We start from the raw sequence: 27,417 nt of genomic DNA, 5'->3' as shown, positions 1-27,417 counted from the left end.
ACACACCAGACACATTTCCTAAAGCACCAAGCCCTGGGCAGTATATGACTTCTTCATAAAGCCATTACTCTCAGGAGCAGGAAACATAACAGGCTTTTCTAACATGCAGAAGAAGACACAGGCCTAGACAAAATGCCAACACAGAGGGATTCATACCAAAAGAAAGAACAAGAAAAGGTGACAGAAATCTAATCAAAACAGATATAATATTCCTGATACAGAATTTAAAGCAACAATCATAAGGACGCTCACTGGGCTTGTAAAAAGCATGGAAGACATCAAGGAGACCTCTACCATAAAGTTGAAAGAGTTAAAAAACAATCAAACAGAAATGAAAAATGCAATAACTGAGATTCAAAACTCACTTGAGGTAAAGAACACAAGAATGGAAGAAGCAGAGGAATGAATAAGTGATACCGCAGATACAACTGTGAAAAATAATGAAGCTGGACAAAAGAGAGAAAGATGAATGATGGATCATGAGAGTACAAGAGGAGAACACAGTAACTCCATCAAATGTAACAACATTGGTATCATATGAGTCCCAGAAGAAGAGACAGGAAAGGAGCAGAAGGTTTATTTGAGTATATTATAGATGAAAAGTTCCCTAATCTGTGGATGGAAACACACATACAAATCCAGGAGGCACAGAGAACCCTAATCAAAATAAACAAAAGCAAGCCAACACCAAGACATATCATAGTAAAATTTGCAAAATATAGTCATAAAGAAAAAATCCTAAAATCAACAAGACAAAACAACTTCCTAAAATACAAGGGAAGACCCATAAGACTGGCAGCAGACCTCTCCACAGAAACTTGGCAGGCAAAAAGGGAGTGGCATGATATAGTCAACATGCTGAATGGGAAAAATCTGCAGCCAACAATGCTCAATCCAGCAAGGCTATCATTCGGAGTAGAAGGAGAGATAACGTGTTTCCCAGACAAACAAAAAGTAAAGGAGTTTCTGACAAGTAAATCAGCTCTGTAAGTAATACTAAAGGTGACCCTTGAGTGGATAGGAAAGACTAAAAGTGACAAAAACTAAAATGGATAAGAGAAAATCTCTAGAAACAGTAACAAAACAAGTAACAAAATGACACCAAATACATACCTATCAATAATTACTCTGTATGTAAATGGACTAAATGCTTTAATCAAAAGACATAGGATGTCAAAATGGATAAAAAAAAAAAATAAGACCCATCTATATGCAGCCTACATGAGATGTATTTTAGACCTAAAGACACATGTAGATTGAAAATGAGGGGATGAAGAAACATTTATCATGCAAATGGATGTCAAAAGAAAGCTGAAGTAGCCATGCTTAAAGCAGGTAAACTAAATTTTAAACCAAAGACTATAAAAAGAGATGAAGAAGGGCACTATATCATAATAAAGGGGACTATCCAACCAAAAGATCAAACAATTGTAAATATTTATGCTCCAAACATGACACCACATAAATATATAAAACAATAATATACATAAAAGAAATCATTGATAATAAAACAATAATAGTAGGGAACTTCAACATTCCATTAATATCAATGGACAAATCATCTAAATAGTACATCAACAAGGAAACAATGGCTTTAAGGAACAATGGACCAGATGGACTCCACAGATATATTCAGAACATTTCATCCTAAAGCAGGAGAATACACATTCTTTTCAAGTGCACATTGGACATTATCCAGAACAGATCACATACTAGGTCACAAATCAGGCCTCAACAAATACAACAACATTGAGATCACACAATGTATCATTGTGACTACAATGGTATAAAACTTGAGGTGAACCAGAAGAAAAAAATTTGGAAAGACCACAAATACATGGAGGTTAAAGAATGGGCTACTAAAGGAATGGGTCAATCGGGAAAATAAGAAGAAATTAAACATTACATAGAAGCAAATGAAAACACAACAGTCCAAAACATTTGGGATGCAGCCAAAGTTGCTCTAAGAGTAAAGTATATAGCAATACAGGACTACATCAAGAGGCAAGAAAAATCTGAAATAAACAACCTAACCTTACACCTAAAAGAGTTAAAAAGCCTACAGCAAGCAGAAGGGAAATAAAAATTGGGTCAGAAGTAAATGATACAGAAACAAAAACAAAATAAACAAACAAAAAAAGAACAGATCAATGACCAGTGACCAAGGAGCTGGTTCTGTGAAAACATTAAAAGCAGCGGCACCTGGGTGGCTCAGTCAGTTAGGAATCCAACTTTGGCTCAGGTCATGATCTCATGGTCTGTGAGTTCAAGCCCTGAATCGGGCTCTCTGCTGTCAGGAAGGAGCCCGCTTCAGATCCTTGGTCTTCCTCCATCCATCTCTCTCTCTCTCTCTCTCTCTCTCTCAAATAAATAAACATTTAAAGAAATAAAACATTAGGGTGCCTGGGTGGCTCAGTCAGTTAAGCATCCAACTTCAGCTCAGGTCATGATCTCATGGTTCATGGGTTTGAGTCCCATGTCGGGCTCTGTGCTGACAGCTCAGAGCCAAGAACCTACTTTGGATTCTGTGTCTCCCTCTCTCTCTACCCCTCTGCCACTCATGCTGTGTCTCTCTCTCTCTCTCTCTCAAAAAGAAAAAAAAAATTAAAAAAATTTAAAAAAAAGAAAACATTACCTAGTCAGAGTTGTCATAAAGAAAAAAAAAAGACCCTAGTAAATAAAATCACTAAGGGAGAGAGGAGAAATAACAACAAACATCATAGAAATACAAACATTTACAGAGAATATTATGAAAAATTATATACCCACAAATCAGATAATCTGGAAAAATGGATAAATTCCTAGAAACATATAAACTACCCAAACTGAAACAGTAAGAAATAGAAAACTTAAACAGACTGATAACCAGCAAGAAATTGAATAATTAATCAAAAAAAATCCCAGTAAACAAAAGTCCAGGGTCAGATGTCTTCCCAGGGGAATTCTACTAAACATTTAAAGAAGAGATAACACATATTTTTCTCAAAATATTACAAAAAAATAGAAATGGAAGAAAAACTTCCAAACTCATTCTATGAAGCCAGGATTACTCTGAAACCAAAATCAAAGACTCCACTAAAAAAGAGAACTTCAGGCCAATATCCCTGATGAACATGGACCTAAAGTTTCTCAACAAAATAATATCAACTCAAATCCAATGGTACATTAAAAGAATCATTCACCACAACCACGTGGGATTTATATTGGGACTGCAAGGGTGGTTTAATATTTGCAAATCAATCAGTATTAAACACATATTAATAAAAGAAAGGATAAGAACCATATAATCCTCTCAATAGATGTAGAAAAAGCACTTGACAAAATAGAAAACCCTCAACAAAGTATGGATACAGGAAACAAACCTCAACATCATAAAGATCATGTATGAAAAACCCAAAGCTAATATCACCTTCAATGGAGAAAAACAAATATCTTCATCTACAGTCAAGAATACAATAGGGATGTCCACTCTCAGCACTATTATTTAACATCGTACTGTAAGGCCTAACCTCAGCAATCCAAAAACACAAAGAAATAAAAGACATCCAAACTGGCAAGGAAGAAATCAAACTTTCCCTATTTGTAGATAATGTTATACTATATATAGACAACACAAAAACCTCTGCCAAAAAGTTCTGAGTATCAAAACATGAATTCTGTTAAGTCCAGGATACAAAATTGACATAGAGAAATCTGTGGCAGTTTCATAGACCAATAATGAAGCAGCAGAAAGATAAATTAATAAATCACTTCCATTTACAATTGCACCAAAACTATAAGATTCCTAGGAATAAACCTACCCAAAGAGGTAAAAGATCTATACTTTGAAAATGATAGAACACCTATGAAAAAAATTGAATAGGACATGAAGAAATGGAAAAAAAATATTCCATGCTCATGGACTGGAACAAATATTGTTAAAATGTCTGCACTCCCCAAAGCAATCTCGACATTTATTGCAACCCCTATCAAAACACCAGCAGCATTTTTCACAGAGCTAGAACAAACAATCCTAAAATTTGTATGAAATCACAAAAGGTGCCCCCAAAGATTCAAAACAATCTTGGAAAAAACAAACAAACAAAAAGCCAAAACCTTGGAGGCATCACAATCTTGGATTTCAAGCTCTATTACAAAACTGTACGGATTAATACAGTACGGTACTGGCACAAAAACAGACACACAGATCAGTGGACCAGAACAAAAAACCCAGAAGTGAGCCCAGAACTATGTGGTCAACTAATCTTTGACAAAGCAGGGAACAATAGCCAATGGAAAAAAGAGAGTCTCTTTAACAAATGGTGTTGGGAAAACTGGGCAACAACATGCAAAATAATTGAAACTAGACCATTTTCTTACACCATACAAAAAAATAAATTCAAAATGGATGAAAAACCTAAATGAGAGAAGTAAACCATTAAAATCCTAGAGGAGAACACAGGCAGTAGCCTCTTTGACATTGGTCAGAGCAACTTTTACTTGATATGTCTCCTGCGGGAAGGGAAACAAAAGGAAAAATGAACTATTGGGACCTTATCAAGATAAAAAGCTTCTGTACAGTGAAGGAAACAAACAACAAATGTAAAAGGCAACCTACTTACTTAGTAGGAAAAGATATTTGCAAATGAACTATCTGATGAATGGTTAGTATACAAAATCTATAAAGAACTTATCAAACTCAACATCCAAAAAAAAAAAAACCCCAAATAATGCAGTGAAGAAATGGGCAGAAGACATGAATAGACTTTTCCAAAGAAAACATCCAGATAGTTAACAGACACATGAAAAAATGCTCAACATCACTCATCACCAGGGAAATACAAATCAAAACCATGATGAGCTATCACCTCACACCTGTCAGAATGGCTAAAATTAGCAACACATAAAAGTGTAGGTATTGGTGAAGATGCAGAGAAAAGGGAACCCTCTTACACTGTTGTTGGGAACGCAAACTGGTGCAGCCACTCTGAAAAACGGTATGGAGGCACCTCAAAAAGTTGAAAATAGAACTACCCTATGATGCAGCAATTGCACTACTAGGTATTTACCCAAAGAATAAAAAATATTGTTTTGAAGGGGCACATGCACCCCAATATTTATAGCTGCATTATCAGCAATAGCCAAATTATGGAAAGAGCCCAAATGTCTGTTGATTGATGAACAGATAAAGAAGAGGTAGTGTATAATGGACTATTACTCAGCAATCAAAAAGAATGAAATCTTGCCATTTGCAACAACATAAATACATGGAATTACAAAAGACCCTGAATAGCCAAAGCAATCTTGAAAAAGAAGACAACCTGAGGTATCTCAACACCATATTTGAGATTTACTACAAAGCTGTAGTAATAAAACCAGTATGGCAATGGCACAAAAATACACACATAAATCAATAAAATAGAACAGACATCCCAGGAAATAAACCTATGATTATAAGGTAAATTAACCTTTGATGAAGGAGTCTAGAATATGCAATTGGAAAAAGATAGTCTCTTCAACAAATGGTGCTGGGAAATCTAGATAGCTACATACAAAATAATGAAACTGGACCACTTTCTTACACCATACACAAAAATAACCTCAAAATGGATTAAGGACCTAAATTTGAGGCTGAAACCATAAAATTCCTAGAAGAGAGAACAGGCAGTAATTTCTCTGGCATCAGCCATAACAGTATTTTTCTAGATATGTTTCCTGATGCAAGGGAAACAAAAGTGAAAAAAAAATAACCATTGGGACTACACCAAAATAAAAATCTCTGCATAGCAATGGAAACAATCAATAAAACTAAAAGATAGCATACTGAACAGAAGAAGATATTTGCAAATAACACATATGATAAAGGGGTAGTATATGAAACATATAAAAAACTGATACAACTCAACACTCACAAAAGAAATAATCCAGTTAAAAAATGGGCAGAAGACACAAACAGGCATTTCTCCAAAGAAGACATCCAGATGGCCAACAGACAGATGAAAAGATGCTCAATATCAGATATAACCAGGGAAATGGAAAGCCAAACCACAATGAGCTATCAGTTCACATCTGTCAGAATGACTGAAACAAAACAAAACAAAACAAAACAAAACAAAACAAAACAAAACACACACACACACACACACACACACACAAAGAAACAGTATGTTTCTCAAGGATGTGAGAAAAAGGAACCCTTGTGCACTCTTAGTGGGAATGCAACTGGGTGCAGCCACTCTGGAATACAGTATGCAGGTGCCTCAAAAATTTTAAAATCGAATTACCAAATAACCCAGTAATTCCACTAAGGGGATTTACTCAAAGCATATGAAAACACTAATTCAAAAAGATATATACAGTCCTTTGTTTATAGCAGCATTATTTACAATAGCTAAATTATGGAAGCAGCCCAAGTGTCCATCAATAGATGAGGGGATAAAGAAGATGTGGTATATAAATGCAACAGAATATTACTAAGCCATAAAAAAATAATGAAATCTTCCCAATTGCAAGAACATTGATGAATCTAGAGAGTACAATGCTAAGTGAAATAAGTCAATGAGAGAAAGAGAAATATCATATGATTTCACTCCTATGTGGAATTTAAGAAACAAAACAAACAAGAGAGACAAGCCAAAAAACAGACTCTTAAGTATAGAGAACTAATTGATGGTTACCACAGGGAACTTGGGTGGGGAGATTGGTGATACAGGTGATGGGGATTAAGAGTACACTTATATTGATGGGCACTGAGTAATGTATTGAATTTTTTAATCACTAAATTGTACACCTGAACCTAGTATAATACTGTATGTTAACTATACTGAAATTAAAATTTTTAAAAATGTGCAACTTAGACACTGGAAGTCCTTATACTATTAGAGTAAAATAAACATGTAGTTAGTTGATAACCATATCCCTCAAAAGGGTGGGCAATGGAGATATTTATTCTTTCTTCATCATCATCAGGGTATGTTATTCCTCTCTGTGGACATGTAGAAAGAAAAATCAGTTGAATGAAAACTTAAATCCTAACACTATCATTTTAATAAATTCAACAGTTTACTGTAGTTTTAGAGTAAACCAAGAATATTTGTATGATTTTACTGGGTGTTTCTAATTATAATAATTAATATTCCCATCAAAATATAGAATTTACCAAGGTTCATACTGCTTTCTCAGTTTATCTTAAATTTATGAATACAAATCTCATATTTTATGTCTTTTTCAATTGTGTTCTTGCTATTACTCTGTGTTGTTACATTGAAAAGAACAATGAATATAGAAGTATAGCCAAAATCTTAGCCCTTGTTAATTGTGTGATACTGAACACTTTCCTTAATCTTTCTGGTAAATGGTAGTAGTTATTATTATTACTATCAGGTATTAGAAAAAATGCATAATCAAGTGAAAAAGCAATAGCTAACATAAATATCAGCGACATCCTGCTACAAATGCAAACAGGATCCATTTCTTTAAAATGCACATAAAAGAAATGCCTTATTATCATTTTATTAGTTATAATAATATTCAAAATCCATACCTTTTTTATTTTCACCTAAAAATTTACTATCAATTACTTAGAATATTTAATTAATAAAAGATTTTTCTTTTCTTCTATGATTATATATATTAAAGATGAACATATCCTAACAATGTAGGATATTGGAAATTTTATGACCAATTCTTGAATTTGGAACAATGATTCTTCCATCAAAGCTTAGAGACATCATTTTAAATAAGATGCTAGCCTTTATGATCTGTTTCTAGGGTCTTATTTCTAAAAGACTACAAGATGGAAAAAGTAAAAAAAAAAGATGTAAAGAAAATATACGTAATGACATGATATGTCATTTGAGAAAACTGTGTCATTTAATAAGCAGATTTTGACCTTCAGTTTAAAAATGGGATCAAACAAGTATAAAAATAAACGATCAAAATCATCTGGAATTAACATATTCCTGCCAGCTTATAATAAACTATTATTTATATGTAACATCTTTCTTCTCAGGCATTTCCACATTGAATATCTAATTTTATTATCATAATCACCTTGAGGGATAAGTGGGCTCAATATTACCATACCATGTCTATTTTTCAAATTAAGAAACATTATTGTATAAATGAGGAAACAGGCAACTGATAGGTCAAATAGCCAAAGGAGGATCCAACAAGTAGATGGCAACAAAGTTGAAACTCAGATATATATGATTCTCATCCTTGAACATGTTATTTCTAGCATGTGTTTCTTTCAGATCTGACTTTATCAGAATCCTTTCCCACAGAGATATTAGCTTCCAATACGAGTCAGGGTTTCTTCCCTTACATTTTCAGTGAACCTTCTAATAAAAATACCAACTCCATTCTGACTGTTGTACCCAGAAACACTATTAAGCAGTTTGGGTAATATAAAATTGGCACAAGTTAATATCATGTTTGCTATTTACTAATTTACCTCATTAACATGTAGAATCCAAATTCCAGAAAAAGACCTCGGTTAAATTCCAGAAATCACACCACCAGTGTAGCACCCTACAACTTGATCCTTGTGTTCAACACATTTGAAATGTGTAAAAAGTGGGAGAATGGAGGCAACTGCTTAGGTACCTCTGATGCAGTTCCTTACTTCCTGAATTTCCCAATCTCGTGCTTATTGATGAATCCATCAGAAGGATTCATAGTGGATAAAACTGCAGTAACAGTTACCATGTTGATTTCCAGATTCCACCACTTGTTCTTAGAGGTACAATAGAACCTCCACTCAGGGCATGAGCCACCTCTTCTTTTCACTCTGCTGTGACAGCAGATAGCTGCATCTTTCTTCATTTCTGTTAGTTTTCCCTCTTCCTTTACTCTCCCTTCTCCACCTTGACATTACTACTCAATATCAGTCCTTTAACCTCTTGCATTGAATATATCTTTGTGCTTTAGTTCAGAGTCACTCAAATTACAACATTTGATGTATGAATATTCAAATTTTAACTAATGAGCTTGATTTGAGAATGAGATAAAACTGGGCAACATTCCCACATGTCTTATTTCCTAACATTGAAACAAAGACACAGTGATAACAATGACAACAATGACAGGTTCTTGGTGAAAATTTTAACTCAGGATGTGCTCAGGGCATGTTAAGATTCAATAACATACAAGACAGCATAATATTGATAACAAGTATGAAAAGATCACCCTGAATGTTTCCATGGTATATAATGTGCTCGGTCTGTGTTTTCTTATTTTTTTTTAAATACTAAAATGTACCCATCCACTCTTAAGACTTAAAGACACTTCGATAAAAACATTAAGTGACATACAACTTGCTGAAAAATAATTATTTACAATAACATCAGATCAACTCTGACAGCGAATATTTATGCAATGCATGTGATCATTATAACTAAGCACAGGAAAAACACTGAGGACGCTCTAGATTAAAATGTAACACCTTTCTCACTTTTTATACACATTTTAAAAATCTGATCAACCAACTTTCTAAAAATGTTATGTTGAAGCATACATACATTGTGCACACAGGTTACCAGCTGAATGAATTTTCACAAAATAAACACACCCATGTAATGAGGATCCAGATCAAGAAACAGAACATGACCAACACCCTGGAACCCCTCATGTACTCTCTCCTTGTCACTAACCCACACCAAGAGTAACCATTATAATTATTTCTAACACCACACATTTATTTTTCCTTAAATAGCCATTTTTAAAGAACACGTTTTTTTACCTGATTTTCTCCTTGTTGCTTAATATGTAAGAAGTTGAAATTAAATATCTGCAAATATATTTTAGCTAATTTAAATACCCAGAAAGTTTCACTGTCAGGTTACATAAAGATAGCAGCTGGGATCCGGTCGATGTTTTGTTTCATTTTAAATGTCCATTTATTTATTTTGAGAAAGAGAGTGAGCCAGGGAGGGGCAGAGAAAGAGGAAAACAAAACCCCAAGCAGACTTCCCGCTGTGAGTACAGAGGCCCAACACAGGGCTCCAACTGACAAACTATGAGATCATGACCTGAGCTGAAATCTAGAGTTGGACACTTTTAACAGGCTGAGGCACCCAGGTGTTCCAGGTTGATGTTTAATAAACATTCACAGCACTGAATTTACTGTGCTAGATTTTGCCCTGAAAAAGCAGACTAATGACATCACACATTATTTCAGAAAGCATCATGTAGGGATGTAGCCATAAACATGGAAACCTTTATATTGTAATGCAAAAAAGTATAGGATCAAGAATCAAACTAAAAAGTTCAAGTTGGTACTATTCTAGAAGACAGGAGTGAGAAACCACTGAAAGCCAAAACAACTGGGAAAGCTTTTATGGAGAGGTCAAATTTAAGCTGGACCTTCAAAGAGATACATAGGGCTCAAATGGGCTGAGAGAAGGGGGTAGCATTTCTGTTTGGAAAAAGGACAGGAATCTAGGCTCTGAGACATGAGGAGCAAAGATGTGAGACAGATAAGCTATGCACACAATTACTAGCAGAAAAGATTTTGGGATGTAACAGCTAAGATATCCTGACAAATGCCTATATAAGTTTATTAAAAAATGTTGACTTACACTGAAACATTTTACTCAAATCCAAATGGCATGCTCTATGCTTCCTTTAACTGCTACCTGAAGATATTATTTGTTTCAATGAATAGTTTCCTCTGGAAATGAATATTAATTAGAGTGTTTATACATTATGAATTTAAAACACTGTTTGGTAATGACTAGATTACCGACCAACAACAACAACAACAAAACACACACACACACACACACACACACACACACACACACACAAATGACTTTCTTTCCCAAATCCTTTTGAAATTTTAGGTTGAAAATTCATTTTCTATGCATGTTTTAGACATTTTATTATTTCTGTTATTTTAAAGAAATTCACTTTATTTAAAAAATATGGTGACATGGTATCAGAAAGAAATATAACAAACTGTAAAACTGATTAATTTGATTCCCTAAAATGTAATATTCCTTTAAATTTTATAAGATATTTATGGTATTAATATGATAGAATGCAATTCATTCAGCAAAAACTATTTAGGTTATTTTTATAGTATATATGAAAAAGTCCAAAGGAAGCTGAACAATTTAACTTTTCTTGTAAAAATGATGTCGTGGTAAGACGTGTAATCAGTTTTACACTCACACTGCTCACATTTAAATAAGGTCAATTCTACTTATATTTTGTCACATCAGTATATTTTCATATTGTGCTCCTAAAATGATAGACTAAAACTCAAAGATTAAATCTGCTAGGAAATACTGAGTTTAATATTTTCTCACATCTTTGGGCTTTATGAGTCACTAAAAACAGTAGGATTTTGTTACATAACTCAAAGATTTTTCAATAAAACTAACACTAGACAATATGAAAGCATTTTTTTTCAGGAATTACAATGAGAGGTGTTTCAGCAGTATATAACATTGAGAAAGTTGGCTGCCATTAGATCCGATCAGACTTTAATCTTTACTGCTCATTACGATCCTTTATGGTTTGGTGGCCTCCATAAGTTTAGATCTTCTCCTTTATTAGCATGATAGTTTCCAATTTTAACTTTCTTCTTGAAAGAAGTAAAATATAGACCAGGAAATATTGTTGAGTCCTGGTGTTCTCTTTATTGTAACTTATCTTGTTTCTCCTCTTGTATTTATAGTAATTTTAAGGCTGTAACTCGATTTGTCTACTTCCTACAATGCCTTATTTTGAGATATGCCTGCTACACTACAATGATATACAATGATTCAATTTAATAAACTTTAATTGAGCATTTCCTTGTGTCTGAGATGCTGTGCTAGCACTGAGACTGTAGGGACTAACCTAGGAGGTAAAGACAGAAACAAGCAATGAAAAAAATATATGAATATGGTATGAGAAATATTATTATATCACTAAAGTGTTGTGACACAAAGAAAGGATTTTGCTGTCAAAATGGGGCTACAAAGATGACGTAGCATTTATACTCCAGTAAGTCTTTTATTTAGTCAGCATTTACTCCAATATGTGAGCATGAATCTGTTGTATATTTTAGACCACAAAGGAAGCAAAAATGGAGCTGAAATATATGTAATAAAATAACTCCAGACAAGGTCTGCAGACTTTCATTGATTATCCAATCCAGTTGTGTGATCGTGGAGAATTCCTTCATCGGTCTTGGCCTCAGTTTCTTGAACTGTAAAATAATGAATTTGGACTAATTGCTATCTTGGGTCCCTTTTAGCAGGGAGAGATGACCTCTAAAGCTTGTGCCAGCTCTGGAGTTTTGGAAAATGATGTTTTGTGTTTTTGTTGTTGTTGTTCCCTCAAATTTTATACTCTCCTATTATTTAACTTTATTTCATACATTTTCGTCTACAATATTCCCTCTAGTCTGAGCTTTAATCATGATTAATCCTGTAAAGAAGTCAGAGTAGATAAAATTAAAAAAAATAATCAGAGTTACTAATATCACATGGAAAGATGAGAGATATCAAAAGGTATAGTTGGTCATTAAAATTTATAATAATTGATTCAATTCATAATAAATTAACACTGTTTATAGGAAACTTGACAGCTTTTATCTTGTAAGATGACACTAAATTAACTGAAGTGAAACCCATTTCATATTTATGTGAATCCTTAGGATTAATAGTGCTTTCAAATATGTTAATACAATTTTTCCCCATTGAATGGAAGAGTTTTAATTAAACTTTAATCTTTTGGTTTAATCCCTGGAGCCAACCTAGAAAACACTAATGTTTGTTTGTTTTTTCTTGGTTTTTTTTTTTTTACTTTTGTTTTTAACCCTAGAGGTTTTTAATCAACTGTAAAAATCCTTACACCTCAAAGTTAAAGTGAATGCCACAGTGGTGGGGAGAAGAATAAGGGATTTATAAAATATGACTCATAAAACAGCAATGCTTTATACTATATATATATGTATTATATATAATTACACACACAGTATACACATAATCTTTAAACCTAATCATTCGGGAAAAGGTAATTGTAGTTTATCAAAAGTATTTTAAATATTTTAAAGGCATCAGAGTCTCTATAGCAACCAGGTTTTTTTTTCCTTTCTACAGACTCATTGGTATGTCAAACATGAATACGAGGACCTGAAGATTTATAATTCAACCTCGAATAAAATGACCAGTGCAATACTGTTTTATTAATTTCACTGGAAATAAAATGACAATGTAGTATTTGATGCTGAACTTCATAAGGGATATGAGAATGTCTATTTAGAAGAAAGTTAGGTACTCTGCTCCCTCACCTTGCCTACTTGCCTCCTCCTCCTGGCCACAATAACTAAATACATAAATAAGTGAAACCAAACCAAAACGAAACCATTCTGTAATTCTTTAAGCAATGCTTCATAAACTTTTCTCACCCTAGTGCCCCTAATGGAAGAGAAGATTGAACACACACCCTTAGGGATCTGTTGCAAGTGTGAAATTTCTTTGAAGTCAACTGTTTCATTTTAAAAAATTCATGTAGTTTTGAATTCTATTCCATAATATATATCTGTTTTAATATGAAAATTATGTGTTTCCCCCAAATCTCTGAGTTAACAGAGCTCCAGGAAAGTATGCTAAGTTTATGCTATATATTTGTTTATTCTAAAACACAAAGTTTTAGAAGTTTAGCTAAAGAATAAACACGATTATAAAACGAATTTCTCCACAGATTCCACATATTTCATACCTTCAGTTTTCCTCACACTTCAACATATGTTTTTGGTCAGTTAGTTTGAGGCCTATAACTATACTACACAACTTAAATAAATATAACTGCTATACAAGAGAGAAAAGATTTTTACGCCATCAAAATTTATACTTGGGTTCCAAAAATCCAAAAATATGAGAAAAAAGGTATTAGTAGTAATACATAGTATACTATGAGTTACATAATTGAGTCATTAACGGAATTAGTTTCATCTTATCAATATCTCTATAGTTTAAAAGGAAAGGTACTTTATTTTTTTATATGTAATTTATTGTCAAATTGGTTTCCATACAACACCCACTGCTCATCCCAATAGGTGCCCTCCTCAATGCCCATCACTTACTTTCCACTCTCTCCCACCACCTATCAACCCTCAGCTTATTCTCAGTATTTAAGAGTCTCTTATGGCTTGCCTCCTTCCCTCTCTGTAACTTTCTGTTTTCTGCCTTACCCTCTCCCCTAGTTTTCTGTTGAGTTTCTCAGGATCCACATATGAGTGAAACCATATGGTATCTGTCTTACTCTGCCTGACTTACTTCACGTAGCATAAACACACTGCAGTTCAATCCACATTGCTACACATGGCCAGATTTCATTCTTTCTCATTGCCACACAGTGTTCCATTGTGTATATAAACCACACCTTGATCCATTTGTCAAATTTTTTAAATTATTTTTTATGTTATATAAATTTTTAATTTTTAATTTTTCTTATCATTTTCTTTGTTTCTATTTTTTTCAACATATGAAGTTTATTTTCAAATTGGTTTCCATACAACACCCAGGGCTCATCCCAAAAGGTGCCCTTCTCAATACCCATCACCCACCCTCCCCTCACTCCCAACCCCATCAACCCTCAGTTTGTTTTCAGTTTTTAAGAGTCTCTTATGCTTTGGCTCTCTTCCACTCTAACTCCTTTTTTTCTCCTTCCCCTCCCCCATGGTCTTCTGGTAAGTTTCTCAGGTTCCACCTAAGAGTGAAAATATATGGTATCTGTCTTTCTCTGTATGGCTTATTTCACTTAGCATAACACTCTCCAGTTCCATCCACGTTGCTACAAAGGGCCATATTTCCATCTTTCTCATTGCCACGTAGTACTCCATTGTGTATATAAACCATAATTTCTTTATCCATTCATCAGTTGATGGACATTTAGGCTCTTTCCATAATTTGGCTATTGTTGAGAGTCTGCTATAAACATTGGGGTACAAGTGCCCCTATGCATCAGTACTCTTGTATCCCTTGGGTAAATTCCTAGCAGTGCTATTGCTGGGTCATAGGGTAGGTCTATTTTTAACCTTTGAGGAAACTCCACACTGTTTTCCAGAGTGGCTGCACCAATTTGCATTCCCACCAACAGTGCAAGAGGGTTCCCATTTCTCCACATCCTCGCCAGCATCTCTAGTATCCTGATTTGTTCATTTTAGCCAATCTGACTGACGTGAGGTGATATCTGAGTGTGGTTTTGATTTGTATTTCCCTGATGAGGAGTGACATTGAGCATCTTTTCATGTGCCTGTTGGCCATACGTATGTCTTCTTTAGAGAAGTCTCTATTCATGTTTTCTGCCCATTTCATCACTGGGTTATTTGTTTTTCGGGTGTGAAGTTTGGTGAGCTCTTTATAGATTTTGGATACTAGCCCTTTGTCCGATATGTCATTTGCAAATATCTTTTCCCATTCCATTGGTTGCCTTTAGTTTTGTTGGTTGTTTCCTTTGCTGTGCAGAAGCTTTTTATTTTCATAAGTTCCCAGTAGTTCATTTTTGCTTTTAATTCCCTTGCCTTTCGGGATGTGTCAAGTAAGAGATTGCTATGGCTGAGGTCAGAGAGATCTTTTCCTGCTTTCTCCTCTAGGGTTTGAAGGTTTCCTGTCTCACATTCAGGTCCTTTATCCATTTTGAGTTTATTTTTTTGGATGGTGTGAGATAGTGGTCTAGTTTCAATCTTCTGCATGTTGCTGTCCAGTTCTCCCAGCACCATTTGCTAAAGAGACTGTCTTTTTTCCATTGGATGTTCTTTCCTGCTTTGTCAAAGATTAGTTGGCCATACATTTGTGGGTCTAGTTCTGGGGTTTCTATTCTATTCCATTGGTCTATGTGTCTGTTTTTCTGCCAATACCATGCTGTCTTGATGATGACAGCTTTGTAGTAGAGGTTAAAGTCTGGGATTGTGATGCCTCCTGCTTTGGTCTTCTTCTTCAAAATTACTTTGGCTATTCGGGGCCTTTTGTGTTTCCATATGAATTTTAGGATTGCTTGTTCTAGTTTCGAGAAGAATGCTGGTGCAATTTTGATTGGGATTGCATTGAATGTGTAGATAGCTTTGGGTAGTATTGACATTTTGACAATATTTATTCTTCCAATCCATCAGCACAGAATGTCTTTCCATTTCTTTATATCTTCTTCAATTACCTTCATAAGCTTTCTATAGTTTTCAGCATGCAGATCTGTTACATTTTTGGTTAGGTTTATTCCTAGGTATTTTATGCTTCTTGGTGCAATTGTGAATAGGATCAGTTTATTTGTCTTTCTGTTGCTTCATTGTTAATGTATAAGAATGCAACTGACTTCTGTACATTGATTTTGTATCCTGCAACTTTGCTGAATTCATGTATCAGTTCTAGCAGACTTTTGGTGGAGTCTATCGGATTTTCCATGTATACTAACATGTCATCTGCAAAAAGTGAAAGCTTGACTTCATCTTTGCCAAATTTGATGCCTTTGATTTCCTTTTGTTGTCTGATTGCTGATGCTAGAACTTCCAACACTACGTTAAACAACAGCGGTGAGAGTGGGCATCCCTGTCATGTTCCTCATCTCAGAGAAAAAGCTCTCAGTTTTTCCTCATTGAGGATGATGTTAGCTGTGGGCTTTTCATAAATGGCTTTTATGATCTTCAAGTATGTTCCTTCTATCCCGACTTTCTCAAGGGTTTTTAATTAAGAAAGGTTGCTGAATTTTGTCAAAGGCCTTTTCTTCATAAATTGACAAGATCATATTGTTCTTATCTTTTCTTTTATTAATGTGATGTATCACGTTGATTGATTTGTGAATGTTGAACCAGCCCTGCATCCCAGGAATGAATCCCACTTGATCATGGTGAATAATTCTTTTTATATGCTGTTGAATTCGATTTGCTAGTATCTTATGGAGAATTTTTGCATCCATATTCATCAGGGATAGTGGCCTGTAGTTCTCTTTTTTTACTGGGTCTCTGTCTGGTTTAGGAATCAAAGTAATACAGGCTTCATAGAATGAGTCTGGAAGTTTTCCTTCCCTTTCTATTTCTTGGAATAGCTTGAGAAGGATAGGTATTATCTCTGCTTTAAACATCTGGAAGAACTTCCCTGGGAAACCATCTGGTCCTGGGCTCTTATTTGTTGGGAGATTTTTGATGACTGATTCAATTTCCTCGCTGGTTATGGGTCTGTTCAAGCTTTCTATTTCCTCCTGACTGAGTTTTGGAAGCGTGTGGGTGTTTAGGAATTTGTCCATTTCTTCCAGGTTGTCCAATTTGTTGGCATATAATTTTTCACAGTATTTCCTGATAATTGCTTGTATCCCTGAGGGATTGGTTGTAATAATTCCATTTTCGTTCATGATTTTATCTATTTGGGTCATCTCCCTTTTCTTTTTGAGAAGCCTGGCTAGAGGTTTATCCATTTTGTTTATTTTTTCAAAAAACCAACTCTTGGTTTCATTGATCTGCTCTACAGTTTTTTTAGATTCTATATTGTTTATTTCTGCTCTGATCTTTATTATTTCTCTTCTTCTGCTGGGTTTAGGCTGTCTTTGCTGTTCTGCTTCTATTTCCTTTAGGTGTGCTGTTAGATTTCGTATTGGGGATTTTTCTTGTTTCTTGAGATAGGCCTGGATTGCAATGTATTTTCCTCTCAGGACCGCCTTCGCTGCATCCCAAAGCATTTGGATTGTTGTATTTTCATTTTCGTTTGTTTTCATATATTTTTTAATTTCTTCTCTAATTGCCTGGTTGACCCATTCATTCTTTAGTAGGGTGTTCTTTAACCTCCATGGTTTTGGAAGTTTTCTAGACTTTTTCCTGTGGTTGATTTCAAGCTTCATTGCATTGTGGTCTGAAAGAATGCATGGTATGATCTCAATTCTTGTATACTTATGAAGGGCTGTTTTGTGACCCAGTATGTGATCTATCTTGGAGAATATTCCATGTGCACTTGAGACAAAGGTTTATTCTGTTGCTTGGGATTCAGAGTTCTAAATATATCTGTCAAGTCCATCTGATCCAATGTATCATTCAGGGCCCTTGTTTCTTTTTGATCCTGTGTCTAGTTGATCTATCCATTGTTGTAACTGGAGTATTAAAGTCCCCTGCCATGACCCCATTCTTACCAATAAGGTTGCTTATGTTTATGACTAATTGTTTTATATACTTGGGGGCTCTCGTATTCGGCGCATAGACATTTATAATTGTTAGCTCTTCCTGATGGATAGATCCTGTGATTATTATATAATGTCCTTCTTCATCTCTTGTTACAGGCTTTAATTTAAAGTCTAGTTTGATATAAGTATGACTACTCCAGCTTTCTTTTGACTTCCAGTGGCATGATAAATAGTTCTCCATCCCCTCACTCTCAATCTGAAGGTGTCCTCAGGTCTAAAATGAGTCTCTTGTAGACAGCAAATAGATGGGTCTTGTTTTCTTATCCATTCTGATACCCTATGTCTTTTGGTTGGCGCATTTAGTCCATTTACATTCAGTGTTATTATAGAAAGTTATGGGTTTAGAGTCATTGTGATGTCCGTAGGTTTCATGCTTGTAGCGATGTCTCTGGTACTTTGTCTCACAGGATCCCCCTTAGGATGTCTCCTAGGGCTGTTTTAGTGGTGACGAAAAAATATGGAAAGCTTCACGAATTTGCGTGTCATCCTCGTGCAGGGGCCATGCTAATCTTCTCTGTATCATTCCAATTTTAGTATATGTGCTGCCGAAGCGAGCACTGGATTGTTGTATTTTCATTTTCATTTGTTGCCATATATTTTTTAATTTCTTCTCTAATTGCCTGGCTGACTCATTCATTCTTTAGTATGGTGTTCTTTAGCCTCCATGCTTTTAGAGCTTTTCCAGACTTTTTCCTCTGGTTGATTTCACATTTCATAGCATTGTCATCTGAAAGTGTGCATGGTATGATCTCAATTCTTTTATACCTATTAAGGGCTGTTTTGTGACCCAGTATGTGATCTATCTTGCAGAATGTTCCATGTGCACCCAAGAAGACAGTATATTCTGTTGCTTTGGGATGCTGAGTTCTAAATATATCTGTCAAGTCCATATGATCCAATGTATCATTTAGAGCCCTTGTTTCTTTATTGATTCTCTGTCTAGATGATCTATCCATTTCTGTAAGTGGAGTTAAAGTCCCCTGCAATTACCACATTCTTATCAATAATGTTGCTTATGTTTGTGATTAAATGTTTTATATATTTGGGGGCTCCTGTATTCGGTGCATAGACATTTATAATTGTTAGCTCTTCCTGATGGATAGGCCCTGTAATTATTATATAATGCCCTTCTTCATCTCTTGTCACAGCCTTCAATTTAAAGTCTAGTTTGTCTGACATAAGTATGGCTACTCCAGCTTTCTTTTCCCTTCCAGTAGTTTCATAGACAGTTCTCCATCCCCTCACTTTCAATCTGAAGGTGGACTCAGGTCTAAAATGAGTCTCTTGTAGACAGCAAATAGATGGGTGTTGTTTTCTTATCCATTCTGATACCCTATGTCTTTTGGTTGGCGCATTTAGTCCATTTACGTTCAGTGTTATTAAAGAAAGATATGGGTTTAGAGTCATTGTGATGTCTGTAGGTTTCATGCTTGTAGTGATGTCTCTGGTACTTTGTGGTCCTTGCATCATTTCACTCACAGAATCCTCCTTAGGATCTGTTGTAGGGCTGGTTTAGTGGTGATCAATTCCTTCAGGTTTTGTTTGTTTGGGAAGACCTTTATTTCACCTGTTCTGAATGACAGACTTGCTGGATAAAGGATCCTCGGCTGCATAATTTTTCTGTTCATCACATTGAAGATTTCCTGCCATCCCTTTCTGTGCTGCCAAGTTTCAGTAGATAGGTCTGCTATTAACCTTATGTGTCTACCTTTGTATGTTAAGGCCCGTTTATCCCTAGCTGCTTTCAGAATTCTCTCTATATCCTTGTATTTTGCAAGTTCCACTATGATATGTCATGCAGAAAATCGATTCAAGTTACGTCTGAAGGGAGTCCTCTGTGCCTCTTGGATTTAGATGCCTTTTTCCTTCCCCAGGTCAGGTAAGTTCTCAGCAATAATTTTTCACGTACACCTTCAGCCCCTTTCTCTCTCTCTCTTCCTCTTCAGCAATTCCTATGATACAGATATTGTTCCATTTGATTCCATCAATTTGTTCTCTAATTCTCCCCTCACAATCCTGGATATTTTTTCTCTCTTTTTCTCAGCTTCCTCTTTTTCCATAATTTTATCTTCTAATTCACCTATTCTCTCCTCTGCCTCTTCAATCTGAGCTGTGGTCACCTCCATTTTATTTTGTACCTCATTTGTAGCATTTTTTAATTCATCATGACTATTCTTTAGTCCCTTGATCTCTGTAGCAATAGATTCTCTGCTGTCCTCTATGCTTTTTTCAAGCCCAGTATTTAATTTCATGACTATTATTCTAAATTCTTGTTAAGTTATATTGCTTCAATTGGTCTTGATCAATTTGTTAGCTGTCACGATTTACTGGAATTTCTTTTGATGAGAATTATTCCATTTTAGAATTTTGGCTAGTGTTCTGTCCCTTATGTGTTTTAACAGTTTGTGGTGTACTCTGGATTTGCGAGCACTGCTATATTAAAGGAGGGTCATACACTGTCCAGGGCCTGGCCCTTCAGGAGGTGTTTTTTGGAGATTGTTACTTGCTCTCTGTTGTTGTGACTTTGGTTATTTTATTACCATACTCGTAGTAATATTTTGGACCCTCCATCAGGTGTGCTTTGATTTGTTGCTTGGGGTAGCCCTATCTTTTTCTAGCTTTCCCATTTTCTTCCTAGTAGATTCAGTCTCTTTTCCTCCCAGGCTCTGGTATTCAAACTCCTTTGGCTTCTACACTTCTTTGTTTGAGAAATGCAGGTAGTAGGGATTCCCCCTATTTCTCCAACATATTGGCTTCTGCAACTCAAGGAAGTAGGTCAATGTGGTCAAGCCCCATGTCAGGCTCTGTGCAGACAGCTCAGAGCCTGGAGCCTGCCTCGGATTCTGTGTCTGCCTCTCTCTCTTTCTCTTTTTTTTTTAAGGTTATCATTTCACATAAAGATAGCCCATCATCAAACAAAATGAATTATATAGTGCTCATCTGTTTGTATTTTTACTATTTGACTATATACATGCTATGCACAGTTCTAGAGGTTACAGAATGTGTTTCAAACAACTTTGAACTCATATTAAGCAAACAAGACAAGTTGGATTCAAATACTAAGGAAAAGTATTGAACTGTAAACAAGAGGTACCTGGCTGACCTTTTACCATGTTTTGTTTTTATTCTCTGTAGACTAAATTCCAGAGTATTTCCTCCTAGGGATTCAGTAGCAAAACATTTAAAAAATGGATTCTGAACAGGGTTTTGACAAATGATAGTTGTCTTAGAGGACAGGGAAGTTGAGATTTCTAGGCATGGGATGCAGAATGAAATCATACACAGAGGCAGGATTACTAGAAAGCAATAAAATGGCACAAGAGAAAATATGTCTCAGCACACTGAAATGAGAACTAGGAGGAGATTAAAGAGGGAAGCAAAAAGGTGGAATGCACTTAAGAATTTAAGTTGAGACTGAATTTCATAGGGAAAGAGAAAAAACTAGTCAAAATAACTTGAGAATGGGGATTGCTGTGGCCCAAACAGTGAGATAGAAGAGGATTTCACACAACAATCTTTTGAAAACACTGGCATGAAGAACACAGAAAAGCATAAATAATCAAAGTACAACAGAGTTTTTGCTTTTGATAGACAGGAAGAAAAAAGTTGGTGATACTGTAAAAGAAAAATATGAAAGGATTTACCAAAACCCCCACACAGGAAACAAATAGAACTGGATATAATACAGAGTTGACTGCAACTGTAGTAACTATAGGTGCCCTTATGATTATCCCCTTCTAACAAGACAATGGCAGTGACTACAATATTTGTAGTAGTATATCAAAAATGATATCTACTACTAATAAAGATAGTGGTATAGCAACAGCTACATATTTAGTTATGTGCCAAGCCTTTTATTTAATGCTTTAAACACGTCAACTCATGTGATCTTCTTGTTACTATAATTCCCATTTTACAAATGAGGAAACAAAACTTGGGAAGTTACATTAGTAGCTCAAGGTTATAGAACTAAGTTATACAGCTAGGATTAGAACTTTATAATATCTAACTCAGAAGGCTGTGATCTACAGGCTACCTTCATCAATAGCAGTGGTGGCTAAAGGTATGTATGAAATGATATAGACAGAGACACAAATATATGACAATATAGAAATATATATATAGATAGATAGATAGATAAACTAGTATCTAGACTTAAAAATAAAAGCTGATATAAACTTCATTATATATTTCATTACAGTTGTCCCAGATTATTTTGAATAAAAATGGTTATCAGATATATTTATCTAAAGTATCCTTGGTGTAAGAACTAAAAATTTAAAAATTAAGAACTAAAAATCATCATCATAAAATTAACATCATTTTATTTAAACACATTATTGATATACTTCTCATTATCTTTCTGGAATTGAATCTACATATTGGACAAATAAAATTTAGAAAAAATTATGGTAGAGGGCAATCAAACAGTAATAATAGGATGACATGATCGAATTTCAGAATTGGTCTTATTTGTGACATTTCTCATGTTTCCAATTATAATTTTTTTTAAATATTGCTATTAGCCCACATTAGTTACATGTTAGTAGTAGATATGACTAGTCATAATGGTGTATTTTTAAATGTAAGGGCCAAGATATAGAAGTTCTTTAGAAAAGCAATTGCCACTGACTATAATTTTACATCATATCTTTAAGATTTTTTTAACAAAAAGGAAAGTACTATGGAGTCATACTTTGTCTTATTTTGTTATTCTGGTCCTGGGACCACAAAATGAGACACACTGGATTAAATTAAAGAAATACATTCAGGATTTGATTGACAATACCAGACAGGCAGAGATGACGACTGAACAATATTATACAAAAAATATTCTGGGTTTCATAGACATACTTTTTTCCCCCTTCAATGAACACTAACAGGTTTATATGGTTTGTAATAAACTTGGGAAATGTATATGCTTTTGAGTCTTTACTGAAAATCCTCAGAGTTATAGAGAAATGGAATTAATATAGTGTGATTTCAAATATAAGATTTATGGCATGGCTTTCTTACCTGAGGGAAAATGTACTTCTCCTTCTCCACATATATAATCTCACTTTCAACCATTCTTTCACCCATCTTAACATATTGTGCCACTGTTTTTTACTCATATTATTTGCTCACATGCCTCTTTTCCATATCTGTAAAAATCCTGTGCTCATGCTTCACACTTTGACCTCTTCCAGGAAGCCTTCTCTTATCTACATATTCAAAAGGAACTTCTTATCTCATTTAAATTATAGTACAGTATCTTTTTGTGTAGTACTTCTCATATTCATCCTTATTTTATAAACTATGTGGATATATGTCTTTTTTTACCTTCTAGAAATTAAATATATTCAAGCAAGAACTGTCCCACCATCATATTGATATCATCAAAAGCCCCATGGTATGGTTCCTTTGCAAACAATATACACTTAAGTGATTATGAAATGAATGAATGAACATACTATCTCATAAGAGATATGAAAGCTCAAATAACCTAGCAGTATTAAAAAATTAAGTAAGTAAAAAGTAGGTCATTAAAATGCACTATACTGTCAAATATATGCTAATGGAAATCATCTTCCTGCTTTTCTTATATCCATAAACAGAAAAATATGGTTAATAAGTTTATTTAATATTACCACTTAAAATATAATACTTAGGCGAGGAATAGTCTCAAAAAAGCTACAAATCAGTTACCTTTGCTTGCACTTTCAACATGTTCCAGTTCTTCAGGAAATTTCAGGATATCCCGGTATTTTTCCTCACAAATTTCAGCAATAAAATGCAAGAGGGTTGTTTTTTGATCTGCTGACTTAGTATCTCTGATCTGGAATAAAATAACAATATTTTGGGTAATATGAATATAGACCTTTTCTTCAACAAGTGAAATAAATGAACTCAATTCATTATAATTAATTTAAAATTTAAAAAATGTTAGTTGGTAGCTCCCTAATGGGGTCTAGCAACAGTGCTCTATATTTTAAAATGAACACCATATTTTAAAAGAAAGATGACCCAAAAAAGAGAAAGTTTAAATTTTAATATATAGATTTTAAAAGTCTAAATTATTATGGCAAAAAATGAACTATTCTCTGAGAAAAGAGCATTAATTCAAGTACTGTTAAGTACAGTCTTAGTTAATGTGTGCTTATGTTGTCAGTATTTGTTTTTGCTTTATCACAGAAATGTATTACTGAAAGCTGGATTTGTTTGTGAGCTTTTATATTTATTTGTAACCATTACGGATACAAATTAATGGAAAGTAGTAAGTAAATTTTTGTTTTCCTTTACTTGGATAGGCCATCAAAAAAGAAAAACTGAAAACTTCTTATGCTGATTTAAAATAGAATTGGAGGGGCGCCTGGGTGGCTCAGTCAGTTAAGCGTCCGACTTCAGCTCAGGTCACAATCTCATGGTCCGTGAGCTCGAGCCCCGCCTCGGGCTCTAGGCTGATGGCTCAGAGCCTGGAGCCTGCTTCCGATTCTGTGTCTCCCTCTATCTCTGCCCCTCCCCCGTTCATGCTCTGTCTCTCTGTGTCTCAAAAATAAATAAGACGTTAAAAAAATTAATAAAATAGAATCTGAGCACATAATTCTAATGACTTTTTTTTCCGTTTACATATGGTATTTCTTTTTCAGAGACAACTTTAGAAAAGAGATGCTATAGTTAGAATGATAAAAATCTTTATAGGACAAAATATCTATGATGAAAATCTAAGCTTTGTCTTTAATATAACACTCATACTAGACTAAGATGCAAAAGAAATCAAGGATTTACCTACAAACAAAGGATAAATATAGAATAAAGTATAAAGTTTTCTCATTTTTATTGGATGTTTTAATTCTATAATCCTTAGATGATGGGTTTTCCTACTGATATTCATACTGATACAGGGTTTTTAGCTTTAAGGATAACTCTGTTTAGAATAAATGTATACTCTTCCCCAACAGGTTTATGAAAGGCTGTGGAAGATAGGGAATTGACAGAATAATTTAATATTTACTGTTTTAGTGACTGAGGAAAAAAAATCACATTTAAACAATCAGACCCATACTGAATCTGTTTTGTACTACAGCTTTTTAACAATTATTTATGTTGCTGTGATATGAAGAACTTAAAAGAAATACTAGTCTCAAGGCTCAAAACAAAGCCACAGGAGGCATTATGTTGACAAGTCAGGTGGTGACAAGGTCATGATGATTTCTTTTAGAATTTCTGGGATTACTTTATCCCACATAGGTGAAATATTTAAAATTTTGCATTATCTTGTTGCTCCCCCTAACAATTTCAAGTATTATAAGGCTGAAATGACACAATTTAAGGACAAGATATAAATAAGAACAAACAGCATCAAAACCTCAAGGGCAACTTGTGTTAACCAAGGCGTTTACTCTAAAGGATTCAATGGGAGGCTCATTTTCCTAAAGAGAGGTCTTTACCTGGGATTATGGTGGTATATGTTTACAAAGTGTATCATTTTCAGAGTATGCTGGATATTACAAATTATAAGAAAGTTCACATTTTCTTTTCTTTTTTTACAAAATACTTGAATTCCTAAACCTTAAAAACATTAGTTGCTTAGGTAAAATAGAAGGTACATCTTTCTGAAGGAAAAGAAATTGACCTATATTTTATAAACTGTGGAGACTATACAGATGCACACACACCACCACCACCACCACCACCAATAACAAAAACCTACCTAATTTGTCAGGACATCAAATTGTACAAAGACATATATTAAAGTATTTTATTTTATTATTTCTTAATATTTATTTAGAAAGGCAGACAGAGCATGAGCGGGGGAGGGCCAGAGAGAGACGGAGACACAGAATCCGAAGCTGGCTCCAGCCTCCAAGCTGCCATCACAGAGCCCAACACGGGGCTCAAAACCCAGAAACCGCAAGATCATGACCTGAGCCAAAGTCAGATGCCCAACCGAGCCATCCAGGTGCCCCTATATTTGAGTATTTTACATGCACATGGCCAATACTGGAAAGGAAAACACAAAAATAGAAAAATAGCATTGTGCTCATATGTCAATTTTATGGGTGATTTAAAAACCAGCTTTTGGCGTGTATACTTATGAAAGCTTAATTTTCAGAAACAGCTTTTAATTAATAAATATTTATTCAGAATCAGGTCCATTAACTTAATTTCTGTTAAGAAATTTAGTAAAATCAATGGTTACATTCCAAAAAGATAAATGAAAGCATAACATTTTGGTTAAATAAATATCTTGGTATCTTTGTTCAAATCAGAAAGACCTGCAGGCAAAGCATGGATACGCTTAAAAAAAAAAAAAAAAACCTGTAATATCCCCTTCAAAGCATGGACAAACATGGGCAAGTGCTTGTTTTGTCAAACCGAGAAATATCTTAGTTGTTATGGGAGACAAATTGCTAAATCTGTATCACAATATTTATTTTTTAAATAACTTCACACAGACAGTCTATTTTAAGGTTTCAAACTGGCAGGGAATAATTGTGACAAATATGTATTCTTTGTAATTTTTCTCTATATGTATGACCCTTAGCCCAGCCATTTAAAAATAAATATATACTGTTAAATAAAGGGGAACATAATTTTTACTTATTAAAGTATGTTTGCTTTTTATTACCGTGTCTTCACCCTCTCTTACTGCATCTGCACCATTCATGCATTAGGCATTGTCTCTCTCTCTCAGGACCTATTGTATTGTTCAATGTCAGCACAGAAGGCAATCAAGAACATTCACCTTCATAAGTTCTAACAGTTAATGGCATTTATCCAATAATTTGCTCTTCCAAGTATACTAGTTGGATATATACATCTCTTGGGGTAATATAATCTAATATGAATATGTGTAAAATCGCTTCCAAAATGTTTGAGTTAGTTTATTAAGAAATAAAACTGGTTTCCATTTGATATCTACTTAACTTTAAATTATGATAATTTTACATTAACATCAAATATTCTAATAATACTTGTCCAGATTGCCCAAATCTCAGTAGTGGCGATACTGTCAACATTTCAAGGTTTGCTTCCACCAGGAGCCAAGTGCCTTTTGGCAACCCTGCCTGTGATTTCCCTGTCTCCTTCTCACCAGCCACAGTTAGGCATAAGTATAAGATAGATATGTGAGTTCTCTTTATAAGGTACAAAATGATGATGGAAAAAATACTCACCCTATAATCTTATGTCTTGTATATATTGCCACATAATAAAAATACAAACAGTTGTTCCAGAAATTGGAAATTGAAAGAGCTAAAAATGCTTTATAATATTTTAATAAGCTGAGTCATCAGCTAA

General features: G+C 34.5%; 1 protein-coding gene and 1 non-coding gene across 9 annotated transcripts in view; both read right to left on the bottom strand.

Moving 5' to 3' along the window:
• DIAPH2 (diaphanous related formin 2) overlaps positions 1–27,417 on the bottom strand; it is a 971,442-nt gene that overhangs the window by 437,444 nt on the left and 506,581 nt on the right. For all 8 annotated transcript variants that reach the window (XM_027053564.2, XM_053201433.1, XM_053201431.1 and 5 more), the window contains one exon: positions 23,824–23,953. In XM_027053564.2, coding sequence (XP_026909365.1) covers positions 23,824–23,953 — 130 coding nt within the window. The remainder of the gene's footprint in view (positions 1–23,823; positions 23,954–27,417) is intronic.
• LOC113597459 (U6 spliceosomal RNA) lies at positions 18,587–18,693 on the bottom strand. The gene has a single exon (XR_003418223.1). It is a non-coding gene; the product is annotated as a U6 spliceosomal RNA (small nuclear RNA).

This window comes from Acinonyx jubatus, chromosome X (genome assembly GCF_027475565.1).
Source record: "Acinonyx jubatus isolate Ajub_Pintada_27869175 chromosome X, VMU_Ajub_asm_v1.0, whole genome shotgun sequence".
In the NCBI taxonomy this organism is placed as follows: Eukaryota; Metazoa; Chordata; class Mammalia; order Carnivora; family Felidae; genus Acinonyx; species Acinonyx jubatus.
This window is presented reverse-complemented; position numbering and strand designations above follow the sequence as displayed.